The 24,154-nt window shown below is 43.0% G+C and overlaps 1 protein-coding gene across 1 annotated transcript in view; it reads left to right on the top strand.

Moving 5' to 3' along the window:
• PRKCG (protein kinase C gamma) overlaps window positions 1–24,154 on the top strand; it is a 634,337-nt gene that overhangs the window by 32,186 nt on the left and 577,997 nt on the right. Inside the window, 1 exon segment of the mRNA XM_040434717.1 lies at window positions 13,914–13,945. Coding sequence (XP_040290651.1) covers window positions 13,914–13,945 — 32 coding nt within the window.

Raw genomic sequence — 24,154 nt, 5'->3', positions numbered from 1 at the left:
GAATTAATAATGCCCCCATTAGTGCCCCTCAGTAATATTAATGCCCCAATTAGTGCCCCCCAGAATTAATAATGCCCCCATTAGCGCCCCCAGAATTAATTGTGTCCCCATTAGAGCCCCCCAGTAATATTAAAGCCCCCATTAGTGCTCCCAGTAATCGTAATGCCACCATTAATGCCCCCAGTAACAGTACTCCAAAAGGAGGACATCATGCCTACGACATTGGGTGACAATACAACACACAGAATGGAAACCGTAATTTATATACCAGCATCAGGGGACATTACAGGGAGGAGGTATAAGAGGAGAAAACTTAAACTCCCTGCATATCCAGGCTGTTATTATGGGATATCAGAGGAGAATAAACAGAGAGCATGAGGTGTCTACTACAACTCCCAGCATGTCCAGGCCATTATTATAGGATATCAGAGGACAATTGAGAGAGCATGAGGAGACTACTACAACTACCAACATATCCAAGCCGTTATTATGAAATATCAGAGGACAATTTAGAGAGGGAGTATAAGCAGGGCCGGTGCAAGGATTTTTGGCAACACAAGCAAAGCTACATTTTGCCCCCCCCCCCCCCCCCCCCCTCGCAGCTCACCTGGCCCTGGTCCCGTCTGCAGCAGCTGGCTTCTCCTCTGTGTGGTCCTGGTATCTTCTCTCTGCTTCAGACAATCGCTAGTTTGAGGACCGTATTTTTCACCCTGTAAGACGCACCTAAGTTTTAGAAGAGGTTGATAAGAAAAAAATATTTTCCATTACACCTCAGGTCAGATCAGCAATCAGACCCCCCATGTTAATCAGACCTCAGATCAGACCCCCAATGCCTCAGATCAGACCCCCCATGTCAGATATCAGCCCACATCCATCAGCCCCCCATGTCAGCCATCATGCACCCATGTCACATTTTTCCCCCTCCATGTCAAATCACCTATGTCACATCAGCCCTCCATGTCACATTTCTCCCCCTCCGTTTCACATTTCACCCCCTCAATGTCACATTTCTCCCACTCTATCCATATCACATTTCTCCCCCTCCAAACTATGTCACATCAACCATGTAACATCATGATGTGACACCCCTTCGTGTCACATCATGATCACATCATTACCCCCTATTGTGTCACATTCCCCCCCCCATGGCACATCATATCCCCCCCCCCGGCCAGCCCTGGCCCCATCCCCATGTCACAGACTACAGACATTGTCCCCCCTCCCATCATGTCACGATCACCCCCCCCCTCCATTTATGATTGTTGTTCGTGTAATAATTTTTTTAAAACACACTTATGCCGTGCACTCTGGCGCTAGTGCGCTCACCAGTGATCACCTATTCACCAGTCCTGCTGCTACGGCAATCTGACTGTTTGTGAGTCAGACTCACAGGCACAATCAGCTCCAGTCCCTGCTGCCGCCCGCCGCGCCACTCGCCAGTCACACCCCCCTGGCCCGACCCCGTGACCTTGTTGCCGGGCCCATGCCGCTCTGTGAGTGAGGGCCGGGGCTGCACGGCGCACGCAGGATGTGGCGGGCGGCCGGCGGCGCTGCGGCGCAACTCACAAGTAAGTGATTTTAAAAAATATATATAAAAGAAGGTTCATTTTTCTGCCCTCCCCCATGGTGCACCCTAAGGCAGCCGCTTGGTCTGCCTTATGGTAGCACCGGCCCTGAGTATAAGAGTAGAGGACTGCAACTTCCAAGTTTCTCAGGGTCACTATTGCTCCACTGCTGAACTCCATCCCCGCCTTCCCCAGTGACATCATCACAGGTCCTTACCAATTCTACTCTCCACTGCTGAGCTCTGGCCCCTCCTGGATTGATCACATGATGGTGATGTCATGACAGGTCCTTCAGTTCTTCTACTGTAGCAGATTATAGTGCCCACCTGGTTGCACCCCTTCCCCCTTGAGAATACTGGGCATTTTTTGTAATTTATAAATCCTATCATAGGCAGTGGCAAATGACAACCCTGCAAAATCTACAATATATATAAATAACGTACACCTTCTATTAGGTTAAAGAGGTTTTCTCATCATAACAACCCCAATTGAAATAAACCTGGCTCGGCGATCAGCTGATCACTGTGGATTTGATTTTAAAAATCAATTTTTTCCTGCAATTGGGAAACAAACACAGCTGCCCTGTGCGCGTGCAAGCTACCGGCCCGAGCTACGCATGCACCACGAGGCAGGCTGAAGACAGGACCAGACTAGACAACAGGAGGATCACTGCCGATAGCGGACATTCGTATTACAACAGCAGACGTACCGGACTATACGCACAATAGTAAGTGTTGAGCACTTGCTCCCATAATAGATCGCATGTAAAAGTATTTTACTTTGCCACATACCCTCCAGATAGAAACTCCATACATTTAAGATAGAGGAGTATGTTATCATACAAGGAGTAATAATCGAGTGCCAGTATGCACTCTGTCTATTACGGCAACATTTATACAGCTATCAAATACCAAATGTTATGACCTACTTTATTTAGTGCGACAATACCCATATTTTTGCAGGCAGCAAATAAGTCAGCGCGGGTTCTTTTTCTCTGCTTTTAATATTAGGTCTCCTCCTACTCTGTGGTTTTTCTGGCAATTAACCTTACAGTAGAACCCTGCAGCGACGGGGCCTACACATAGTCCTATTGTGTGGGATCCCCCCCCCCCCAATATAGACGGCAGCGCGAGTGTCTAGTTTCTGTTTTTTTTTATATATATATATATATATAGGAAAAGAAATCAGGGCAGCACTCCTGGTGGTCGGGTGTGGGTGCCAGCGGCGATAAACACCTTACCAAGGTGTACAATATAGAATAAAGAAAGACACCGCAGCACATCCGTTTGGTGAAAAAAGTGGGACCCTTTATTCACCTGTGCGACGTTTCGGTCCGCTTACTGGGACCATTCTCAAGCAATACAGCATTGTGGGAACTGTGAGCATTTTATGCAGTCATAGTCAATTAACATACACAAGTGGCAATCGATAAAAAATACAAAATACAGAAGATATAGTAAATAACAGAAAAATACAAATGTGACAAGCCCGGAGGGTAGTTAAACTCAAAGCCGTAAACGGCGTACATAAGGCTTCCAGGTATACATACTAGTCATAAATACAGTAAAAATACAAAAGTGGCAATTAATAGTGAATCATTATCACCTTTGAATATGTGATGTTGACAGGACCGAACATGGAGTGGGGCGTGCTCGATGGTGGGAGGATGAACTGTAGCGTGATGCGCCGCATGGAAGTGGCGTCCCGGAACTGCTACTGCGCATGTCCGTGACGTCACTGTAGGTCAAACACATGATCACCTAGTGAAGCGTCACGTGACGCGGCAACGTAACATAACAATGCCATAAGTAAAGGTAAAACCAACAACAAAACAAGAAATTCTGTGTCCGCCCGGCCGACCTATAGTTTCTGGCCGTGGCGCTTTACTCAGTAATGCCTCCATTTTTTTAGATAAGATTCTGCAGACGTATGTGGTCAACTCAAAATCTTATCTAAGTGACACCACTGACTTTTTGTCTAAGTTAGCAGACGTGACGATGCCGGAGGACGCCATATTGGCCTCCTTCGACATCGTCAGTCTGTATACTTCTATACAGCATGATATAGGGTTGGCAACTGTGGAATCTGCTTTAGCTAAATCTGATTACACCATTGAGGCACGTACTTTTTTTCTGGCTTTATTGCGCATGATTTTATATAATAACTATTTCCTTTTTGGGGATGACTATTATATGCAAATCAGAGGGACGGCCATGGGGACGAATGTGGCCCCCACTTACGCCAACATGGTCGTCTCCCATTTGGAGGAACAACATGTCTATGTGTCCCACCACTTCAGCCATGTGCTGAGGTGGTGGAGATACATAGACGATATTTTTGTTATTTGGACAGGTACTGCCTCCGAGTTACATTTATTTCACAATTATTTGAACAGCCTGATTCCAGACATACAATTTACCTTGGAATTTTCAACCACTATGTTACATTTTTTGGATGTAAACGTACGCAGTGCTGGGGGGGCATTGAGCACAGAGGTTTACACGAAACCCACTGACCAGAATACCATCTTGAGGTTTGACAGTGCTCATCCTCGGATGATGGTGCGGTCATTACCCTACAGCCAGTTTATCAGGGCTAAACGTATAGTCAGTGATACCTCTGTGCTCGATGCTACTCTGGAGACTATGACACAAAACTTTAGACAGAGACAATACCCAGCTCCTATATTGCAGCAACAACGCAAACGGAGTAATCTAAAAGAGAGAAGCGAATTGCTTCAAGGCACTCAACGTGAGTATTCTCAAAGAATACCTTTTATTTCTACCTTCTGTGAAGCAAGCTCACATGTCAATAAAATAATTAACAAACACTGGTCAATTCTCAAAACTGAGCATAAAAACATTCCTGAATTCTGCAATAGACCACTCACTTCTTACAAAAGAGCTCGTAACATAAAAGACAGATTAGTCAAAAATGATATAGGCTCACAAAAAAGTACACGTCAACTACTTTTGGCCCCTAAAAAAACTGGAAGTTACCCGTGCCTTCACTGTGTAAACTGTAAATACATGGTGAAGGGACGGGAATTCATCCACCCACAAACTGGGATCTCTTACCCCCTTAAATTTTATTTGACCTGTGACTCTAGTTTTGTGATTTATGTTTTATGGTGCCCCTGTAAATTATTATATGTGGGTGAAACCACATGTGATTTCAAGTCCCGGTTCAATCAACATCGATTTTCCATACGGAAAAAACGTAAAGACCTGCCTGTCTCACAACACTTCGCGCCATGGAACATGTTGAAGGAGATCTCAAGTTTATGATCCTGGATCATGTTCCGTTACCGCGGACTGGTGGTGACCATATCAAAATGCTCAAAAAACGCGAGTCCGAATGGATTTTTAAGCTACAATCCATTCGTCCGATGGGCTTGAATGTAGAATACAGGCCATGGCTTTTCATATGATTCCCTTTGGCTCTGTCCTTGTCGGCTTAAGTGTTGAAAAAAATGTTTTCTTGTTTTTAATGAATATATTTGGATAATATATTTTTTTATTGTTTCACTTTTCAGGACCTATTACTGGATGGGCTTAGCTCAGCGGGAGGCGTGATGCTTACTTTAAACATGTGTGGCTTATTCCTGGATTACTGCTTATTGTACTGTTAATTACAGCTATATTTACTATTGTCACTTGCATACTTAGAAAGTTACTGTGCAGGATTCCCACCCGATAAGGGGTTAACTGTGACGAGCATAGTGGGAGGGTGATGGCTGCCGCTGTTTCACCTTCCCCCTTTTCTGTGCCCGTTGACGCCGGACGACAGCGCATCGCAAGATGGCATGTCGCCCGACCACATACCCTGGGTGTTCTATCCGTGTACTGCCACAGAATTTCTTGTTTTGTTGTTGGTTTTACCTTTACTTATGGCATTGTTATGTTACGTTGCCGCGTCACGTGACGCTTCACTAGGTGATCATGTGTTTGACCTACAGTGACGTCACGGACATGCGCAGTAGCAGTTCCGGGACGCCACTTCCATGCGGCGCATCACGCTACAGTTCATCCTCCCACCATCGAGCACGCCCCACTCCATGTTCGGTCCTGTCAACATCACATATTCACAGGTGATAATGATTCACTATTAATTGCCACTTTTGTATTTTTACTGTATTTATGACTAGTATGTATACCTGGAAGCCTTATGTACGCCGTTTACGGCTTTGAGTTTAACTACCCTCCGGGCTTGTCACATTTGTATTTTTCTGTTATTTACTATATCTTCTGTATTTTGTATTTTTTATCGATTGCCACTTGTGTATGTTAATTGACTATGACTGCATAAAATGCTCACAGTTCCCACAATGCTGTATTGCTTGAGAATGGTCCCAGTAAGCGGACCGAAACGTCGCACAGGTGAATAAAGGGTCCCACTTTTTTCACCAAACGGATGTGCTGCAGTGTCTTTCTTTATTCTATATATATATATATATATATATATATATACACACTCACCTAAAGAATTATTAGGAACACCATACTAATATGGTGTTGGACCCCCTTTTGCCTTCAGAACTGCCTTAATTCTACGTGGCATTGATTCAACAAGGTGCTGATAGCATTCTTTAGAAATGTTGGCCCATATTGATAGGATAGCATCTTGCAGTTGGAGATTTGAGGCATGCACATCCAGGGCACAAAGCTCCCGTTCCACCGTATCCCAAAGATGCTCTATTGGGTTGAGATCTGGTGACTGTGGGGGCCCTTTTAGTACAGTGAACTCATTGTCATGTTCAAGAAACCAATTTGAAATTATTCGAGCTTTGTGACATGGTGCATTATCCTGCTGGAAGTAGCCATCAGAGGATGGATACATGTTCTCATTCTGTTTACGCCAAATTCGGATTCTACCATTTGAATGTCTCAACAGAAATCGAGAATCATCAGACCAGGCAACATTTTTCCAGTCTTCAACAGTCCAATTTTGGTGAGCTCGTGCAAATTGTAGCCTCTTTTTCCTATTTGTAGTGGAGATGAGTGGTACCCGGTGGGGTCTTCTGCTGTTGTAGCCCATCCGCCTCAAGGTTGTGCGTGTTGTGGCTTCACAAATGCTTTACTGCATACCTCGGTTGTAACGAGTGGTTATTTCAGTCAACGTTGCTCTTCTATCAGCTTGAATCAGTCGGCCCATTCTCCTCTGACCTCTAGCATCCACAAGGCATTTTTGCCCACGGGACTGCCGCATACTGGATGTTTTTCCCTTTTCACACCATTCTTTGTAAACCCTAGAAATGGTTGTGCGTGAAAATCCCAGTAACTGAGCAGATTGTGAAACACTCAGACCGGCCCGTCTGGCACCAACAACCATGCCACGCTCAAAATTGCTTAAATCACCTTTCTTTCCCATTCTGACATTCAGTTTGGAGTTCAGGAGATTGTCTTGACCAGGACCACATCCCTAAATGCATTGAAGCAAACTGCCATGTGATTGGTTGAGTAGATAATTGCATTAATGAGAAATAGAACAGGTGTTCCTAATAATTCTTTAGGTGAGTGTATATATCATATTATATTCAGTATAACTTATATTTTATACATTTATATTCCTGCTCGTTCTGGTTTTTGAAGTTAAGGAGAGGGTCCTATCAGTGATTGACAGCTATCTCTGTATGTACAGTCGTGGCCAAAAGTTTTGAGAATTACATAAATATTTGAAATTGGAAAAGTAGCTGCTTAAGTTTTTATAATAGCAATTTGCATATACTCCAGAATGTTATGAAGAGTGATCAGATGAATTGCATAGTCCTTCTTTGCCATAAAAAAATTAACTTAATCCCAAAAATACCTTTCCACTGCATTTCATTGCTGTCATTAAAGGACCTGCTGAGATCATTTCCATAATCGTCTTGTTAACTCAGGTGAGAATGTTGACGAGCACAAGGCTGGAGATCATTATGTCAGGCTGATTGGGTTAAAATGGCAGACTTGACATGTTAAAAGGATGGAGATGCTTGAAATCATTGTTCTTGCATTGTTAACCATGGTGACCTGCAAAGAAACGCGTGCAGCCATCATTGCGTTGCATAAAAATGGCTTCACAGGCAAGGATATTGTGGCTACTAAGATTGCACCTCAATCAACAATTTATAGGATCATCAAGAACTTCAAGGAAAGAGGTTCAATTCTTGTTAAGAAGGCTTCAGGGCGTTTAAGAAAGTCCAGCAAGCGCCAGGATCGTCTCCTAAAGAGGATTCAACTGTGGGATCGGAGTGCCACCAGTGCAGAGCTTGCTCAGGAATGGCAGCAGGCAGGTGTGAGCGCATCTGCACGCACAGTGAGGCGAAGACTTTTGGAAGATGGCCTGGTGTCAAGAAGGGCAACAAAGAAGCCACTTCTCTCCGAAAAAAAATCAGGGACAGATTGATCTTCTGCAGAAAGTATGGTGAATGGACTGCTGAGGACTGGGGCAAAGTCATATTCTCTGATGAAGCCTCTTTCCGATTGTTTGGGGCATCTGGAAAAAGGCTTGTCTGGAGAAGAAAAGGTGAGTGCTACTATCAGTCCTGTGTCATGCCAACAGTAAAGCATCCTGAGACCATTCATGTGTGGGGTTGCTTCTCATCCAAGGGAGTGGGCTCACTCACAATTTTGCCCAAAAACACAGCCATGAATAAAGAATGGTACCAAAACACCCTCCAACAGCAACTTCTTCCAACAATCCAACAACAGTTTGGTGAAGAACAATGCATTTTCCAGCACGATGGAGCACCGTGCCATAAGGCAAAAGTGATAACTAAGTGGCTCGGGGACCAAAACATTGACATTTTGGGTCCATGGCCTGGAAACTCCCCAGATCTTAATCCCATTGAGAACTTGTGGTCAATCCTCAAGAGGTGGGTGGACAAACAAAAACCCACTAATTCTAACAAACTCCAAGAAGTGATTATGAAAGAATGGGTTGAGAGCATGCCCAGTCGAATTGCAGAGGTCCTGAAAAAGAAGGGCCAACACTGCAAATACTGACTCTTTGCATAAATGTCATGTAATTGTCGATAAAAGCCTTTGAAACGTATGAAGTGCGTGTAATTATATTTCACTACATCACAAAAACAACTGAAACAAAGATCTAAAAGCAGTTTAGCAGCAAACTTTGTGAAAACTAATATTTTCGTCATTCTCAAAACTTTTGGCCACGACTGTACAGTCATAGAGGGAAGGCTGTCAATCACTGATAGGACCGTCTCCTTGACTTCAAAGACCAGAACGAGCAGAAATATAAGTAAATGATAAACAAGTTATACTATTTTCCCATAAAACTACATATCTATCTGCTCAGCTCCTCCTGCTCTATAATATGCTGCCTGCAGCTCAGACACCATGTTCAATGTGATAGGCTCCCTGTAAATGGGACTAAGCCGCGCCTAGGCCATGTGACTAATTAACGTGACATTATTGGTCTAGGACAGTGATGGCTAACCTTCGGTACTCCAGCTGTGGTGAAACTATGACTCCCATCATGCTCCATTTATTTCTATGGAGTTTTGAGAACAGCCAAGCAAGTATGCATATTGGGAGTTGTAGTTTTATCACAGCTGGAGTGCAGAAGGTTAGCCATCACAGGCCTAGGAAGAAGCCGCAGCACTCACCCCCCACCGACTAGATGTTGATGACCTATCCTAAGGATAGACCATCAACACCAAATCTTGGACAACCCCTTTAAGTCCAAATGTGAAGTGGCACATTCACATTTTACTTACAACTAAAGAGAAATTCTACATGTATTTAACAGTAACTCAGAAATTCTTCTAGAGTTGAATCACATTTATTTTGAAAGAAGACAAATCCTCTGTTAAATTTCAAAGGTCAAAGATTCTTTAAACTCATTACCAAAGATCTAATAGACTTTCCTTTAATACAACATTTAATGAAATGTAAACCATAATAAAATAAATATTATCCATATTTATTCCACTCATCTTGCTGGGAATTAAACTCACTGTTTCCATCACTTTCATTATGAAGGTCTTTATGTCACAGGAACAGTACATTCCAAATATGAATAGATAATTAGCAATGTAATTCTATACTCTGTAATGTAAAGCTGCTTTTCTGCATTCAAAACAATTTAGGTATTCAAGATAAAAAGTTTGATTATAAGTAGATTTATGCTTTATTTGCATTGGCATTTTTCCATTTTGTCATGGATTCGGTATGGCCACACATAGTGGATTTTCTACAGCAGAATTTCCAATGCGGACATGCTGCGTTTCTGTAGCAGAAATTCCTTTGTGGATTGGCGATAGATATTGCTGGAAACTTTCCACAAAATTTACTCTAAGGCCCCTTTCACACGGGCGAGTATTCCGCGAGGATGCCATGCGTGAGTTGAACGCATTGCACCCGCACTGAATACCGACCCATTCATTTCTGTGGGGCTGTTCACATGAGCGGTGATTTTCACGCATCACTTGTGCGTTGCTTGAAAATCGCAGCATGCTCTATATTCTGCATTTTTCACGCAATGCAGGCCCCATAGAAGTGAATGGGGTTGCGTGAAAATCGCAAGCATCCGCAAGCAAGTGCGGATGCGGTGCGATTTTCACGCATGGTTGCTAGGTGACAGTCTATTCACTGTATTATTTTCCCTTATAACATGGTTATAAGGGGAAATAATAGCATTCTGAATACAGAATGCTTAGTAGGTGATCAACTGAGGGTTAAAAAAAAAAATTAAAAATAAACTCACCTTCTCCTCTTGTTCGCGTAGTTCCCGGTCTCTTATTTACTTCTTAAAAGATGAACTACCGGCTAGGACCTGTGGTGACGTCAGATCACATGCTCCAATCACATGGTCCATCACCACGGTGATGGACCATGTGATTGGAGCATGTGATCTGACGTCACCAAAGGTCCTTTAGCCCACAGCTCATCATTAAAGAAGTAAAGAAGAGACCGGGAACTACGCGAACCAGAGGAGAAGGTGAGTTAATTTTTTATATTTTTTTAACCCTCAATTGATCACCGACTAAGCATTCTGTATTCAGAATGCCATTATTTTCCCTTATAACCATGTTATAAGGGAAAATAATAACATCTACACAACACCTAACCCAAACCTGAACTTCTGTGAAGAAGTTCGGGTTTGGGTACCAAACATGCGTGATTTTTCTCACGCGAGTGCAAAACGCATTACAATGTTTTGCACTCGCGCGGAAAAATCGCGGGTGTTCCCGCAACGCACCCGCACATTTTCCCGCAACGCCCGTGTGAAAGAGGCCTAAGTATTTCAAAGGGTGACATCTGTGCCTGCGGTGGATAGAAAATCTATCTGGGCAACTACCCTAAAGGGGGTTTCCGGGACTATCCTTAGGATATGTAATTGAAAACCCCTTTAAAGCCTTTGATAAATCACTATCAAATGAGTTTGGTATTTGGTTATGCTCACAAATTGATTCAAATTTGAAATTTGAGACACCAACCTCATATATTGGCACTAAGGTATTATATGACCCATGGCTACTATTATTGTATTTCATTTTCAATTTAGTGTCAGGAAGATTTCAGCACTGGGAAAAAATGGTCATAATAAATGTATGGTTTGACAAGGGGTGTACTTAGTAATTCTATAGTTAAAGAGGTTATCCGAGGCTGGAAATGGCCCCCATACGCCCAGGCCCCTCATACTGATTCTACTTACCTGGCTTCCCACTCCCTGCGCCGCTCCTTGTTCCTGCACGGCCGCAGCTGCTTTAAGCGTAGAAACAAAATAGTCTAACTGTAAGCCAGCAAGGAAGCTGTCTTACATGGAATGTGCTGAAGTTATGAAGAGGCCAGCAAATCCATCGCCTGCGCAGGGAGCTTTATTAAGAGCGGCTTGTAAAACTCTAGTCTTAATAAATGACCCTCCAAGTTTCTTTTTTGGCCTGCATGCATATTGTCCTATTTAAAATTAAAGGGGTTGTCTGAGATTTGCATATTGATGACCTAAATCCAGGATAGGTCATCAATATCTGATTCACTTGGGTCTGACTTCCGGAACCCCTGCCAATCAGCTATTCAAAGAGACTGTGGTGTTCTGTGAATGGCGCTGATCTGCAATACAAAGCACACCCACTAAACAGTTGACAGAACTGTGCTTGGCAAGCTGCAAGGAACCAGCGATACTCACCGGAGCACTGCCGCCTCTTCAGACAGCTCATTGGCGGGGTGCCGAGATTCAGACCCCCATCTGCAGCTATCGACTATTTTTGTAATCGAGTATTCTATTGATTAAGCCAACGATTAATGCAGTACTCTAATAACAAGAAACAAATTAAAATAATGTTTTTCTTTATAAAAACTCATCACCCCCCCAGTGCGATCAGCTTCCCCCCCAGTGCCATCAGCTTCCCCCCAGTGCCATAAGCTTCCACCCTAGTGCCATCAGCTACCCCCGCTAGAGCCATCAGCTGCCCCCTCAGTGTCATCAGCTGTTTACAGGTGCCATCAGCTGCCCCCCTAGTGTCATCAGCTGCCCCCCTAGTGCCATCAGCTTCCCCCTCAGTGCCATCAGCTGCCACCAGTGCCATCAGCTTCCCCCCAGTGCCCCAGGCTTGTACTCCAAAAAGAAGCCCAGTGGATTTTCAGACTTTACGCGGTACAACCGTATGGCCTCAATGATCAAATATGCTACACGTGCCTTATTTAGAGCATGCTGCACTTTTGCCATTTTATATGGGGGTCTCCCATTATTTTCTGTTACTTATCATTTTTTTTTTTCATTTTGTTCATAGTTGGTACTTCTATTATTTGATTGTGGGTTACATGGTAGTTACCGTGGGCCATGTTGTGCCCGCTTAGCTACAACCCTTTGTGCCCTATTATTACAGTTTTGTTAATTGCCATACTTACAGTATGTCTGATAGGCCCTACTATACTGCTTTTCAGGATTGGGGCACTTGCTATACATGTATTTATTCCTGGATAGTTACACTTTATTAAAGGGGTTGTCTCATCATGGACAATGGAGGCATATCGCAAGGATATGCCCTCATTGTCTTATAGGTGTTGGTCCCACCGCTGGGACCCACACCTATATTGAGAATGGAGCCCCGCAAGGTGGTGGCTTGAGGACTCCGGTCTGGCCACCACCAAGCTGGCTCCCCATAGAAGTGAATGGGAGCGTACCAGGCATGCGCGGCTCCAGCTCCCATTCATTTCTATGTGGCCAACAGAAATAGCTGAGCCCGCGCTCCGTTATTTTTGCCGGCCCCATAGAAAATGAATGGAGGGCGGCTGTGCATGCGCAGTGCGCCCTCCTTCACTTGCGGGGCTCCCGCCTCGATATAGGTGCGGGTCCCAGGGCATATCCTAGGGCTATTCCCCCATTGTCCATGATAAGACAACCCCTTTAATTATATTGTTGCTGTGTGTTTCTTTTCCTTTGCCTTTTACCCTTCCCACTTCCCCTTTCATATCTATATTTATGAGCTACTTGCGCTTCCCACTTACTTTCTGTTGTGACAGCTTATACATTGGCCGGTTCTTCTATGTTATGCTCACATCCAACACGAGGGTTGGAGCAACTAGTGGGCCCTCCCCATGATTGGCTGTGTCCTTGATTCCGGCCTGCCTTGTGGGTGGATGCTACACCCTTAAATATACCGGCATCTGGCGTGCGCGTCACAGCCATAATAGCACCACTTAGGCTACTTTCACACTAGCCCGTTTTGGCTTTCCGTTTGTGAGATCAGTCATGGGCTCTCAGAAGCGGTCCAAAACGGATTAGTTTTGCCCTAATGAATAGAAAATAGAAAACGGATCCGTCCCCCATTGACTTTCAATGGAGTTCATGACGGATCTGTCTTGGCTATATAAGACATAATACAACCGGATCCGTTCATGACGGATGCATGCGGTTGTATTATTGTAAAGGAAGCATTTTTGCAGATCCATGATGGATCCGCAAAAAATGCTAGTGTGAAAGTAGCCTTAGAAACATATGTGGCCACTGCACACACTGCTGCTTAGTGCTCCTTTTCCAGAAAAGTGCAGTTTTTATTTCATCCAGTAAAAACAATCTAAACAAAAACGGATACAGTACACAACCTACGTATTTCCGTTGAGAAACTACAAGTTTGGGCGAGCTACACATCCGAAACGTGTAGACTGTATACTCTATCCTTTTCGGTTTGGATTGTTTTTACTGGATGAAATAAAGACTGCACTTTTCTGGAAATTGGATGCTGGAATACACCCTTTTCCTTGAGTCTACCATCTACCATAAATGATGTAGAATAGAGGAAGGCACGTGTCACTTCCAGTAGAACTTTGATGATGGCATTTTCTATAATATTCACATTCCATATTCATATAATAAATCCTATTTGTTCTTTTATCACCACAGGGGAATCGGAAAACAAGGATTCCAGTGCCAGGGTAAGATATTTATTTTGTGCTCTGCTTTGTTTGCCTGTTATCTGTTCCTCACATTCTCTCCAGAGGATGCCCTCTGCTATTCTTGCAGCTGTGCCATGAAGACAATTATTAATTTATTTAAATTGCCTTTTATTTTGCTGTAGGTAATATTAGATGTTTAATTCTCCAGTGTCTGAAAAATACATATAGCACACAACAAAGTCATTTTAGGTGTGCTAGCAATACATCATTTATCATTGCTGACTATGCATAACTACATTAAGCTGTAAAACCTTTATGCCTATATCCTAGTTTTCTTCTCTCCTCCTTATCTATGTGTTATAGTACAATATACAATTTGAAATAAAGAATAATGTACCTGAGCTTGTCAGTGCAGTAGGGCTGTGTTTGCCCATATGTGTCAGCATATTGTTATGTGTTATTTCGAGGTTTAATATAGCACTGAGAAACCTTAAATGGGTTTTCTCCTATACTGTAGTAAGGCATATTCAACCTAATCCTTTGTTCATTTCCATGAGTGTCATGTACAGTAGCTTTTGCAGAGGAAATGGATGACCACCTAGGATTTCTACGTTCAGGGAAAGTTGATCCCCAGGGTGGCTTTAATCTAAGACAGGGTTACCCAGATGGGATTGTCACTTTTAGAAACTCTTTCATTTCTCCCTATGGCTTAGGTCAGTTATTTTCAACCAGGATCCATTATAACTTGGTCAGGGGCTAGGCGGAATATAGAAAAACATCAGCTGTCACTTTTATAACAATGAGGGAAAATTTTCCCTGCTCATGGATGTGTGTCATGGTTACAGACAATCAAGTTGGCAAATCTTGGCCAAAGCCATCATAACTATTGATTATTTGCTGTAGTTTCCTAATTTCCCGCTATACCTTTGAATCTATAGACTCAGTTCTGTGTCTGCTCTCCCATCCTTGCTAATTCCACAATCTTATCTTGATCAACTGAAAAGTAAAAAAAAGAAAAAACTTGCACAACTGACGTCGTCGTATGACTACTAATATCTGGAGTTATTAACCCATCAAATGGAAAGCTTTTCTGGCAATTTTAAGAAATACATAATGGCAAACAGCTTTTTAATTACATGTTTTATGCATTACAGATATGTATAAAGATGAGTGCTAGGAAATGGAAGGAGAAAATTGTCTTAATAATTGGAAATCTGGATTTCTCTATTTATTATATTTATTATAGTGACCTCTTCAGAAAGGTGGAACAGTGTTTTCACAGCTTTAAAGTACTTTTTTTTTGTTAATCATATAAAGGTTTGTTAATAACTAGTGAATATGTAAAAGTTGGTAAGTTTCAGTATGGTGACAGAACTCATAGTATTATGTCGCTGTTTAGCATAGCGTAAGTATCAGTGAACATTAATTACGTACACCACTATGAAAGTATCTCTGATTCATGACCTTATTTGGCCTTCAAATATAAGGTCTTAACCTGTTAGGATAGTGATAATAGAACAAAACTTACTAGTATACCATCAGCTGAACCTGCCATGAATGGCAGCGTCAGCCATAAATCTATGCGTATGGAGAGCTCCTGCTTCTCATCTGACAGATGATAGATAGGGCAAACTGAATTTTTTTCTCCTTATCCATTATTTCTCCCAGAAAAGCTTTAGTGTGGCAGCACCTTTCTCCTCTCTCCCCACTGACAACACATTCAAATTTGGCTAAATTAAATGTGTATGTGCATGAGATACAATGTATTCAGAAAGTATCCAGCCCCTTTCACTTTTTTCCCATTTTAATATGTTGTGGCCTTATACTATTATTACAGGCTATAGCTACTAGAGAGGGGTCGTTGATCCAGGGAGTTATTCTGATTGCCTGATTGGAGTCAGGAAGGAATTTTTTCCCCCTTAAGTGGGGAAAATTGGCTGGTACCTCACAGTTTTTTGTTTTTTTTGCCTTCCTCTGGATCAACTTATATACTATGTTACTATATTACTAAAATAAAAATAAATACATTTTCCTTCATCCATCTGCACTTACTACCCCATAATGACAAAGTGAAAAAAAAATTTGGGAAATTTTTGCAAATGTATTATAAAAAAAAAACTAAAAATTCAAATGAGCATAAGCAGTCATATACTTTGCTATGGCACACTCCTATTTCTCTTTATCATCTTTGAGATGTTTCTAGACCTTGACTCGAGTCTACCTCGTACCTCTGGTAAATTCAGTTGACTGGGCATGAGTTGGAAATACACACCTATATATGTAAGGTCTCACAGCGGACAATGTGTATCAGAGCAAAAACCAAGTCATAAGTAGCAAATAACCGCTCATAGAGCTAAGAGACAGGATTCGGAGAAGGGTACAAGAAAATGAATGCTGCACTGAATGTTCCCAACAGCACAGTACCCTCAAAATTCTTAAATGAAAGGAGTTTGGCACAACCAGGACTCTTTCTAGAGCTATCAATCCCACCAAAGTAAGTATTCAGGGGGTGTAGGACTTTGGTAAGAGAGGTGATCAAGAATCCAATGGTCACTTTGGCTTCCAGAAGGTTAACTGTCACTGCAGCACTCTACCTATCTGGGCTTTATAGCAGAGTAGCCAGAAATAAGCCTCTCCTTAGTAAAATACACATGGAGTACGCAAAAAAAAAAAACACCTACAAGATTCTCTGGTCTAACTTTTTGGCCTCAATTTTAAGTCTCATATCTGGAGGAAACCAGGCACTGCTCATCACCTGTCCAATGCCATCCCTACAGTGAAGCATGGCTGTAAGAGCATCAAGCTGTGGGGGTAGTTTTCAGTGACAGGGAATCTGGTCAGAGTTGAACGAAAGCTGAATGGAGCAATGTACAGAGATACTGTTAATGTAAACCTGATCCAGAGTGCTCTGTACCTCACACTTGACTGAAGGTTCACATTCCAAAAAGACAATCACCCAAAGCACTCAAGACAACACAGGTGTGTCTTAAGGGCAACTCTGTGCATGCCCTTGAGTGGCCCAGCCAGAGCCTGACATGAACCCAATTGAACATCTTTGGAGAGACCTACAAATGATTGTACACCGACAGTACCCATTCAACCTGACAGAGCTTAAGAGGATCTGCAGAGAGGAATGACAGAAAATTCCCAAATCCAAATCCAGGTGCTCAAACCTTGTGACTGCCAAAACAGTATGTTTTTTTCCCCACATATTGTGGATTGCTGTGATGGATGCCTCCAGTGGATGTCATCTGTAGGCTTCATGTTATATACTTTACCATATGGATGGATGGTGTGAAATTGTATCCTGATAAATTGGAAAGTATGGGTACATCTGTATCCTTATTATTCAGAATTATAACATTATCAATTCTTGCTACTTGTGAAAGTGGTACACCTTCTCTCTCCAACACACACACTTAAAGGGGTTGTCCAGGTATTTAATATTGATGACCTGTCCTCAGGTTATCAATATCAGATCAATGGGGGTCCAACTCCCTGCACCCCGCCGATTAGCTGTTTGAAGAGGTCGCAACACTCCGGAGAGCACCGTGACCTACTCGCAGCTATCAAAAGGAAAATCTCAAACAAGATAAACCCTTGATGTGATTTAATTTGACTTATAAAACAAAATTAATTTTGCCTGTTCTTATCTAATACTTGTCAAAATATAATTATGATATGGAAGAATGTTAAATGTTGAAGTACAAAGATACATTTCAAAAAGTTGAGCTTATATATATAACAATTTCACAAGTGGTTGACTAAACTTTTCTTCCTTCTTAAATGTATAATGTCACAAAATAGGATAAATGGAGATCTGTATTGTGAGGTTTTTTTTTATAGAAAATAGATAAGCAACTTTACTAGAGATATTGCTTGTAACTGTTTAATCCAAAGGATATGACCTAGAAAGAGAGCTATAAACTTGGATATGACCTACTGAGATTAAAAACCATGGCTATAGTGATGATAGTCATATCAATGTTTAATGTACATAGAAACATCACAATTCATAAAGGAAAACAAGAGGTTCGGATATGATTTACAAAAAAAGTAAAGTAATAGTCATAGTGCTCTGTGATTTTATTGTAGCACCGAGTGGATACTGTATCCGAGGTGCTGGGAATGCCGTAGATGGCAGATGTTAATGGGCACTTCCCAGCTGGTGCTTTCTGTAGAGGTGAGGGATGGAACCAGCACACATTAGGGGATGGGAGTGAATAGTACTTATTATAAATAGGAACTCTGGACTAGTGGGAAGAGGGGTGACCAGGGGCAGTTAAAGGGGTTGTCTCACTTCAGTAAGTAGCATTTTCCCCACGCCTCCACAATGGCACCACCTGGAGGATAACCCGCCTTCTCCGGGACAGGAAACTACTGTGAGATCAGCCAATAAAAGGCCTCCTCCCTCTTACCTTCTCCAGTTGTTTCCTGTCCCTCTGAAGGAAAGATCGTGGCATCAGCATGGAGCGCAGGGCCTTTAGGTTGGTTAGCCTGGTTAGTCCGGAGGGCCGCTGTAGGAGGAGGGGTTGCGGAGCATGGCGCATCGCTACTCCCTCCTCTCGGTGTAAGTCCGGCGTGTGCAGGCAATCCCGGGATTCTTTTTCGCGTTCCTAGGAAGGAACCATGGAGGCACAAGCAAGGGAGCATTCCTATGGGCCAGGGAACGCTCCCGTATGCTTAGACAGCAGCGCGGTGACATCATGACGCGGGCATCGGCATCATGACGCAGGCGTTGGGCACGCTGACGTCATCGCGCCAACCAGGAAGTGGAATGTTCTCCCTTCTATGGTGAACACAGGTGACTCACTGCTGACAGCATGTCTCTACAGGGGGAGAGTGATACCACCCACAAATCCACAGATGCCTCCAGGCCCTCCAGCCCGGTAAGCCTCCTCCCTGAGGATGATATTTTTTATACTCACTAATCCTCCCTTCTGTGCACAAGGAATGAGTTCTTCCTCTGTGTGTCAGTTCTCTATTAGAGTAACATTTTTACTGAGCTAATCTTCTCGCTATGCTTGTGTCTCCTAGGTGAGAGAAAGCATTAAAGGGGAATCGTCCCAAAAGAAGAAGTGTGCGATATGTAAAAAGCTAGTCTCGGCTTCTTCAAAAAAATCTCTGTGCCCAAGATATACTAATAGGGTAGTCTCTGAAGAAACTCCTTCCCTGATAGAAAGCTTAAGGGCCATGATTAAAGAGGAAGTCGAAGCGGCGGTTGATGCACAACTTTCGGCCAACCCTCCTAGAGCCTCCACTTCTGGAGGAGCAGGCTTCTGACTTGGATGAAGGGGAAGTGTCTTCTGATGCAAGCGCTAATGTCTCAGAGAATGCTCCGGGTCGTCAGCTCTGTTCTATTGAGAGTGAAGCATTCTTAAAAACTATCAGAGCTACAATAAATTTGGAAGAGCCCAGAGAACCTCTTTCGGTCCAGGACCAAATGTTTGTGGGGGAAATGTGTTTTTCCTGTTCACAATAACATTAAGACTCTTATACTTAATGAGTGGAGAGAGCCTGAGAAGAGGCAATCAGCATCTAGAATGTTTAAAAGGAAATACCTATTTGCTGAGGAAGATTCTGCTTCTTGGGACAAAGTTCCTAAGGTCGATGCCCTGGTAGCGAGAATTTCCAAGAAAACCTCTCTACCGTTTGAAGATCTAGGGCTACTTAATGACCCTATGGATAAAAAATTTGAGTCTCTCCTTAAAAGAACCTGGGAGTCGTCAACGGACATGTTGAGACCGGGAATATCAGCCATCTAAACAGCTAGGACTCTGTCTTTATGGTTGGGGCAGCTAGAAGAACACATCAAGTTGGGCACTCCCAGGGAGGACATCCTAGCTTCCATCCCTATGCTTAAGCAAGTCTCTAACTTCTTGGCCGATGCCTCATCTGATATTGTGAAGCTATCAGCAAGGACGGCAGCTCTATCCAGTGCCTTCCACAGAGCAATTTGGTTGAGGTCCTGGTCGGGAGACACTGCGTCTAAAAATAGACTATGTTCCCTACCATGCAAAGGCGATCGTGTGTTTGGCAGTGCATTAGACGACATCCTGGAGAAAGCCTCTGACAGAAAAAAAGGCGTTCCTACAGAGTCAAAATTTTTCCACCAAAGACGCTCCTTTTGGCCCCAAAGACATACTAGGTTTGACCAGAAGAAAAAAGAACCCAGTACTTCCTGGCAGTCATCTAAAGAAAAAAATAAAGGCTTCTTGTTTAACCCTGATAAAACCACACATCCTTCCTCCCAATGATGCCAGAAGTCCGGTGGGGGGAAGGCTAGAACACTTTTATTCAGCCTGGAAAGGAATTCATTCCTCTCCTTGGGTGCTCTCGACCATCGGGTTACCATTTGGAATACCTGCAGATCCCTCCAGACAGATATCTGGAAAATTCTAAATTTAATGGAGAAGATCAGGAAGCTATGGACCAAGAGATTGCTTTGCTTTTAAAGAAAAAGGCCATAATACAGGTCCAATTAGAGGAACAGGGGAATGGATTTTACTGCTCAATCTTCCTAGTCAGGAAACCAAACAGTTCCTTCCCAGCGATAATAAACCTGAAGAATCTGAACAGGTACAAGAGATTCAAGACGGAATCAGTAAAGTCTGTAATCAATCTTCTAGCAAAATAGTGCTTTATGATCACAATAGACTTCTCAGATGACTATTTCTACAATCCAATTCACAGGGACTATCACAAATATTTGAGAATGGCAGTATGGTTCCAGGGAAGATTACAGCATTTCCAATTTCAAGCTCTGCCGTTCGGCCTATGTTCTGCACCAAGAATCTTTACGAAGATTATGGTGGAGGTAGCAATATTTTTTCATCTGGCAGGAATTTTACTGATACGGTACTTGGACGACTTCCTAATTGCAGCACCAACAGAGGGTTGCCTGCAGGCTCATCTTCAAACAGTATCATACACTCTTTCAGATCTAGGCTGGATTATAAACTTGGAGAAATCTTGTCTTCGTCCCACACAGAAAAGAATATTCCTGGGTGTACTGCTAGACTCCACGCAGATGTCCTCTTTTCTCTGAGATCAGAAACGGGAACATTTAATCCAAAAGATTTAAAAATTTCAACGACTAAAGGTATCCTCTTCAGGGAAATAATGACAGTGCTAGGTCTCAAGACCTCCACCATTCCATCAGTGAAGTGGTCACAAGCCCACTCGAGGGTTCGTTAGGCCTTCCTGTTGAAAACTTGGGACAAGAAGCAAACCTCTTCAAACAAGAGAGTAAAAATACCGGCACAGGTGAAGACCTCCTTGTCATGAAAAATCTATCTCAGGGACAAACGAATCAGGTGGTGATTACAACCGATGCGAGCAAGCAGGGTTGGGGGGCACACATAGAGACTACCATGAAGCAAGGCCTATGGCAAGCAGATCTGGAATGAGCATCCTCAAATATGCGAGAACTAAGTGCGGTTTGGCAGGCCCTAAAAGCCTTTGATCACTGGGTTCGGTTGAAACATGTAAGAATTCTTTCAGACAACACCACCACGGTAGCTTATCTAAACAAACAAGGGGGGACGAGAAGCCAATCCCTCTCTCTGATAGCAAGGAAGATCTTTGTCTGGGCCGAAGCAAACCTGCTGTCTCTGTCAGGAAAATCTGGTGGCAAACTTCTTGAGCAGACAACGGTTAAAAGAAGAAGAATGGGTCTAAACCAACTGGTATTCAATCAGATATGTGCAAAATGGGGACCTCCAATTATCGATTTGTTTGCCTCAAGGAAGAACAGAAAAGTGAAGAAGTTCTACTCTCTGTCCTTCCAGGATTGGTCTCTGAAGGTGGATGCTCTGTCGACGCCTTGGCCCAGGGGGCTCCTCTACGCCTTCCCCCCGTTTCCTCTAATTCCCAGGGTGTTAACAAAGGTTATAAAGGAAAAAGCTCAGGTTATTTTAATAACACCATTTTGGCCCAGGAAGGCTTGGTTCCCGGCGCCAAAAAATATAGCAGGAGAAGATTACTAATCAGCTCTCTTCTCCCAGGGTCCGGTAATTCATCACAGTATTCCTCAACTCCGTCTAACTTCGTGGAGGTTGAAAGAACCATCCTGAGGAATAAGGGCCTTTGCGAAGCGGTAATCTCCACTCCTATGCAGAGCAGGAAACCAGTAACATCAAAAATTTACCTGAGATCCTGGTAAGCTTTCTTGCGGTTTGGGAAAGACACCTGGGATCACTCTATGGATCCAAACATTGGACTGATCCTAGACTTCCTGCAAGCAGGCCTTGACAAAGGTCTGACAGTGAGTACTTTAAGGGTTCAGGTTGCAGCACTGAGTGCGTTCATGGGGACAAAATTTGCAGACCTGGATCTTGTTAGAATATTTTTTAAAGGAGCAGGTAGAATACGCTTAAAGCTTAGTTCTTCTGTTCCTCCTTGGGACTTGAATCTGGTCCTTACTGTTTTGATGCATCCCCCCTTTGAGCCTATCAGTGATATACCCTTGAGAATGTTGACACTAAAGACTTTTTTTGTTAGCCATTACAACGGCTAAGAGGTTAGGGGAGATTCAGGCCTTTTCTATCATGCCACCTTACCTACCTAACAAATTTTAGGACCCTGAGTTCCTCCCTAAAATTGTGTCTAGATTCCACTGTCAACAGGAAATCTCTCTCCCTTCCTTTTGTTCCCAGGCGGTTTTGGAAAAGAAGAAGTTATTTCACAACCTAGACGTCAGGAGATGTGTGCTTAAGTACCTAGAATCTACGAAGAGCCTGAGGAAGTCAAACCAACTGTTGATTCAGTATCTTGGACTTAATCGGGGGAAGGCAGCCAGTAAGGCGTCGGTGGATTAAGTCCTGTATTATTCTTTCTTATGAAAAAGATTTTCTCCTATTACTATGCTGAAGACTCATTCCACCAGAGCATTGGCAGCTTCTTGGGCTCAGGGCGCCTCTGCTTCTCTTGAGGAAATTTGTCGGGCTGCCACCTGGTCAAACCCTGGTACTTTTTTTAAGCACTATAAGTTGGATGTCTTGGCTAGCAAGGACTTATATTTCGGTAGTAAGGTTCTGTCTGCAGACGTCCCCCCCAAATTGTTACTCTGTTATTCCTCCAGGTGGTGCCGTAGTGGAGGTGTGGGGAAAAGATGATTATTACTCTTAGTGGTAATTTGATTTTTCTTTAGCCTCCACAACGGCATGGGAAATTCCCACCCAGTGCTCTTTATACAAGAAAATGTTCTGTTATTTATGTAACTGGATCAAGTTATATTTTTGTTATATTTGTTGAACCTTATTAAATTGTGAAAGCTACTTCTGAGTCCTAGGTTATTAACTGGTGAAGGTAAGAGGAAGGAGGATTTTTATATGCTGATCTCACAGTTATTTCCTGTCCCTGAGAAGGCGGGTTATCCTCCAGGTGGTGCTGTTGTGGAGGCTAAAGGAAAATCAAATTAAGAGCAATTATCATATTTATCATGAAGAGAAAGTTAATACAAGCCACTTACTAATGTACTATTATCCATATTGCTTCCTTTGCTGGCAGGAATCATTTTGCCATCACATTATACACTGCTCGTTTCCATGGTTACAGACCACCCTGCAATTCATCAGTGGTGGTCATGCTTGCGCAATAAAGGAAAACGCAACAGCCTATGTGCGCTCCCATGGTCCCGGCCACCAGAGAGGCTGACGCTTTTTCCTATAGTGTGCAAGCAGGACCACCACTGATGTATGGCAGTGTGGTCTGAAACCATGGAAACGAGTAATGTACAATGTGATGGAAAAATGAATCTAGCCAGCAAAGGAAGCAATATGGATAATAACAAAACATTAGTAAGTGGCTTGTATTAACTTTCTTTACATGATAAATGCAACTTACTGAAGTGAGACAGCCCCTTTAATAAATGACTTTCAATCAACAGCTATTAGGTGGAACTTCAGGTATTGAAGGGGGTACATATTTATCAGCATAAAGGTTTGTGCTATTTTGGGGGTATTCCGGGTAGAGTGTGTGTGGGGGCATAATTTTTGAAGCATAGTTTTAGATCTTCTGCCCAGTAATGAATTTCATACTGTGACTAGAGATAAGCGAATTTCTCAGAAATTGGAGTTGGTCGGTTCGCCAAATTTTCCAAAAAGATTTGATTCAATCGAATTTATTTGTGGTGAATTGGGTTAAAAAGCAACTATTTCCCGGCTGCAGAGAGCCTGTATAGTGATGTAGAACAGTGTGCATAGCAGAAACGTGCATGGAGAGTCTGCTGTGGTAGTGAAACAATAC

This window comes from Bufo bufo, chromosome 1, assembly GCF_905171765.1.
Source record: "Bufo bufo chromosome 1, aBufBuf1.1, whole genome shotgun sequence".
In the NCBI taxonomy this organism is placed as follows: domain Eukaryota; kingdom Metazoa; phylum Chordata; class Amphibia; order Anura; family Bufonidae; genus Bufo; species Bufo bufo.
This window is presented reverse-complemented; position numbering and strand designations above follow the sequence as displayed.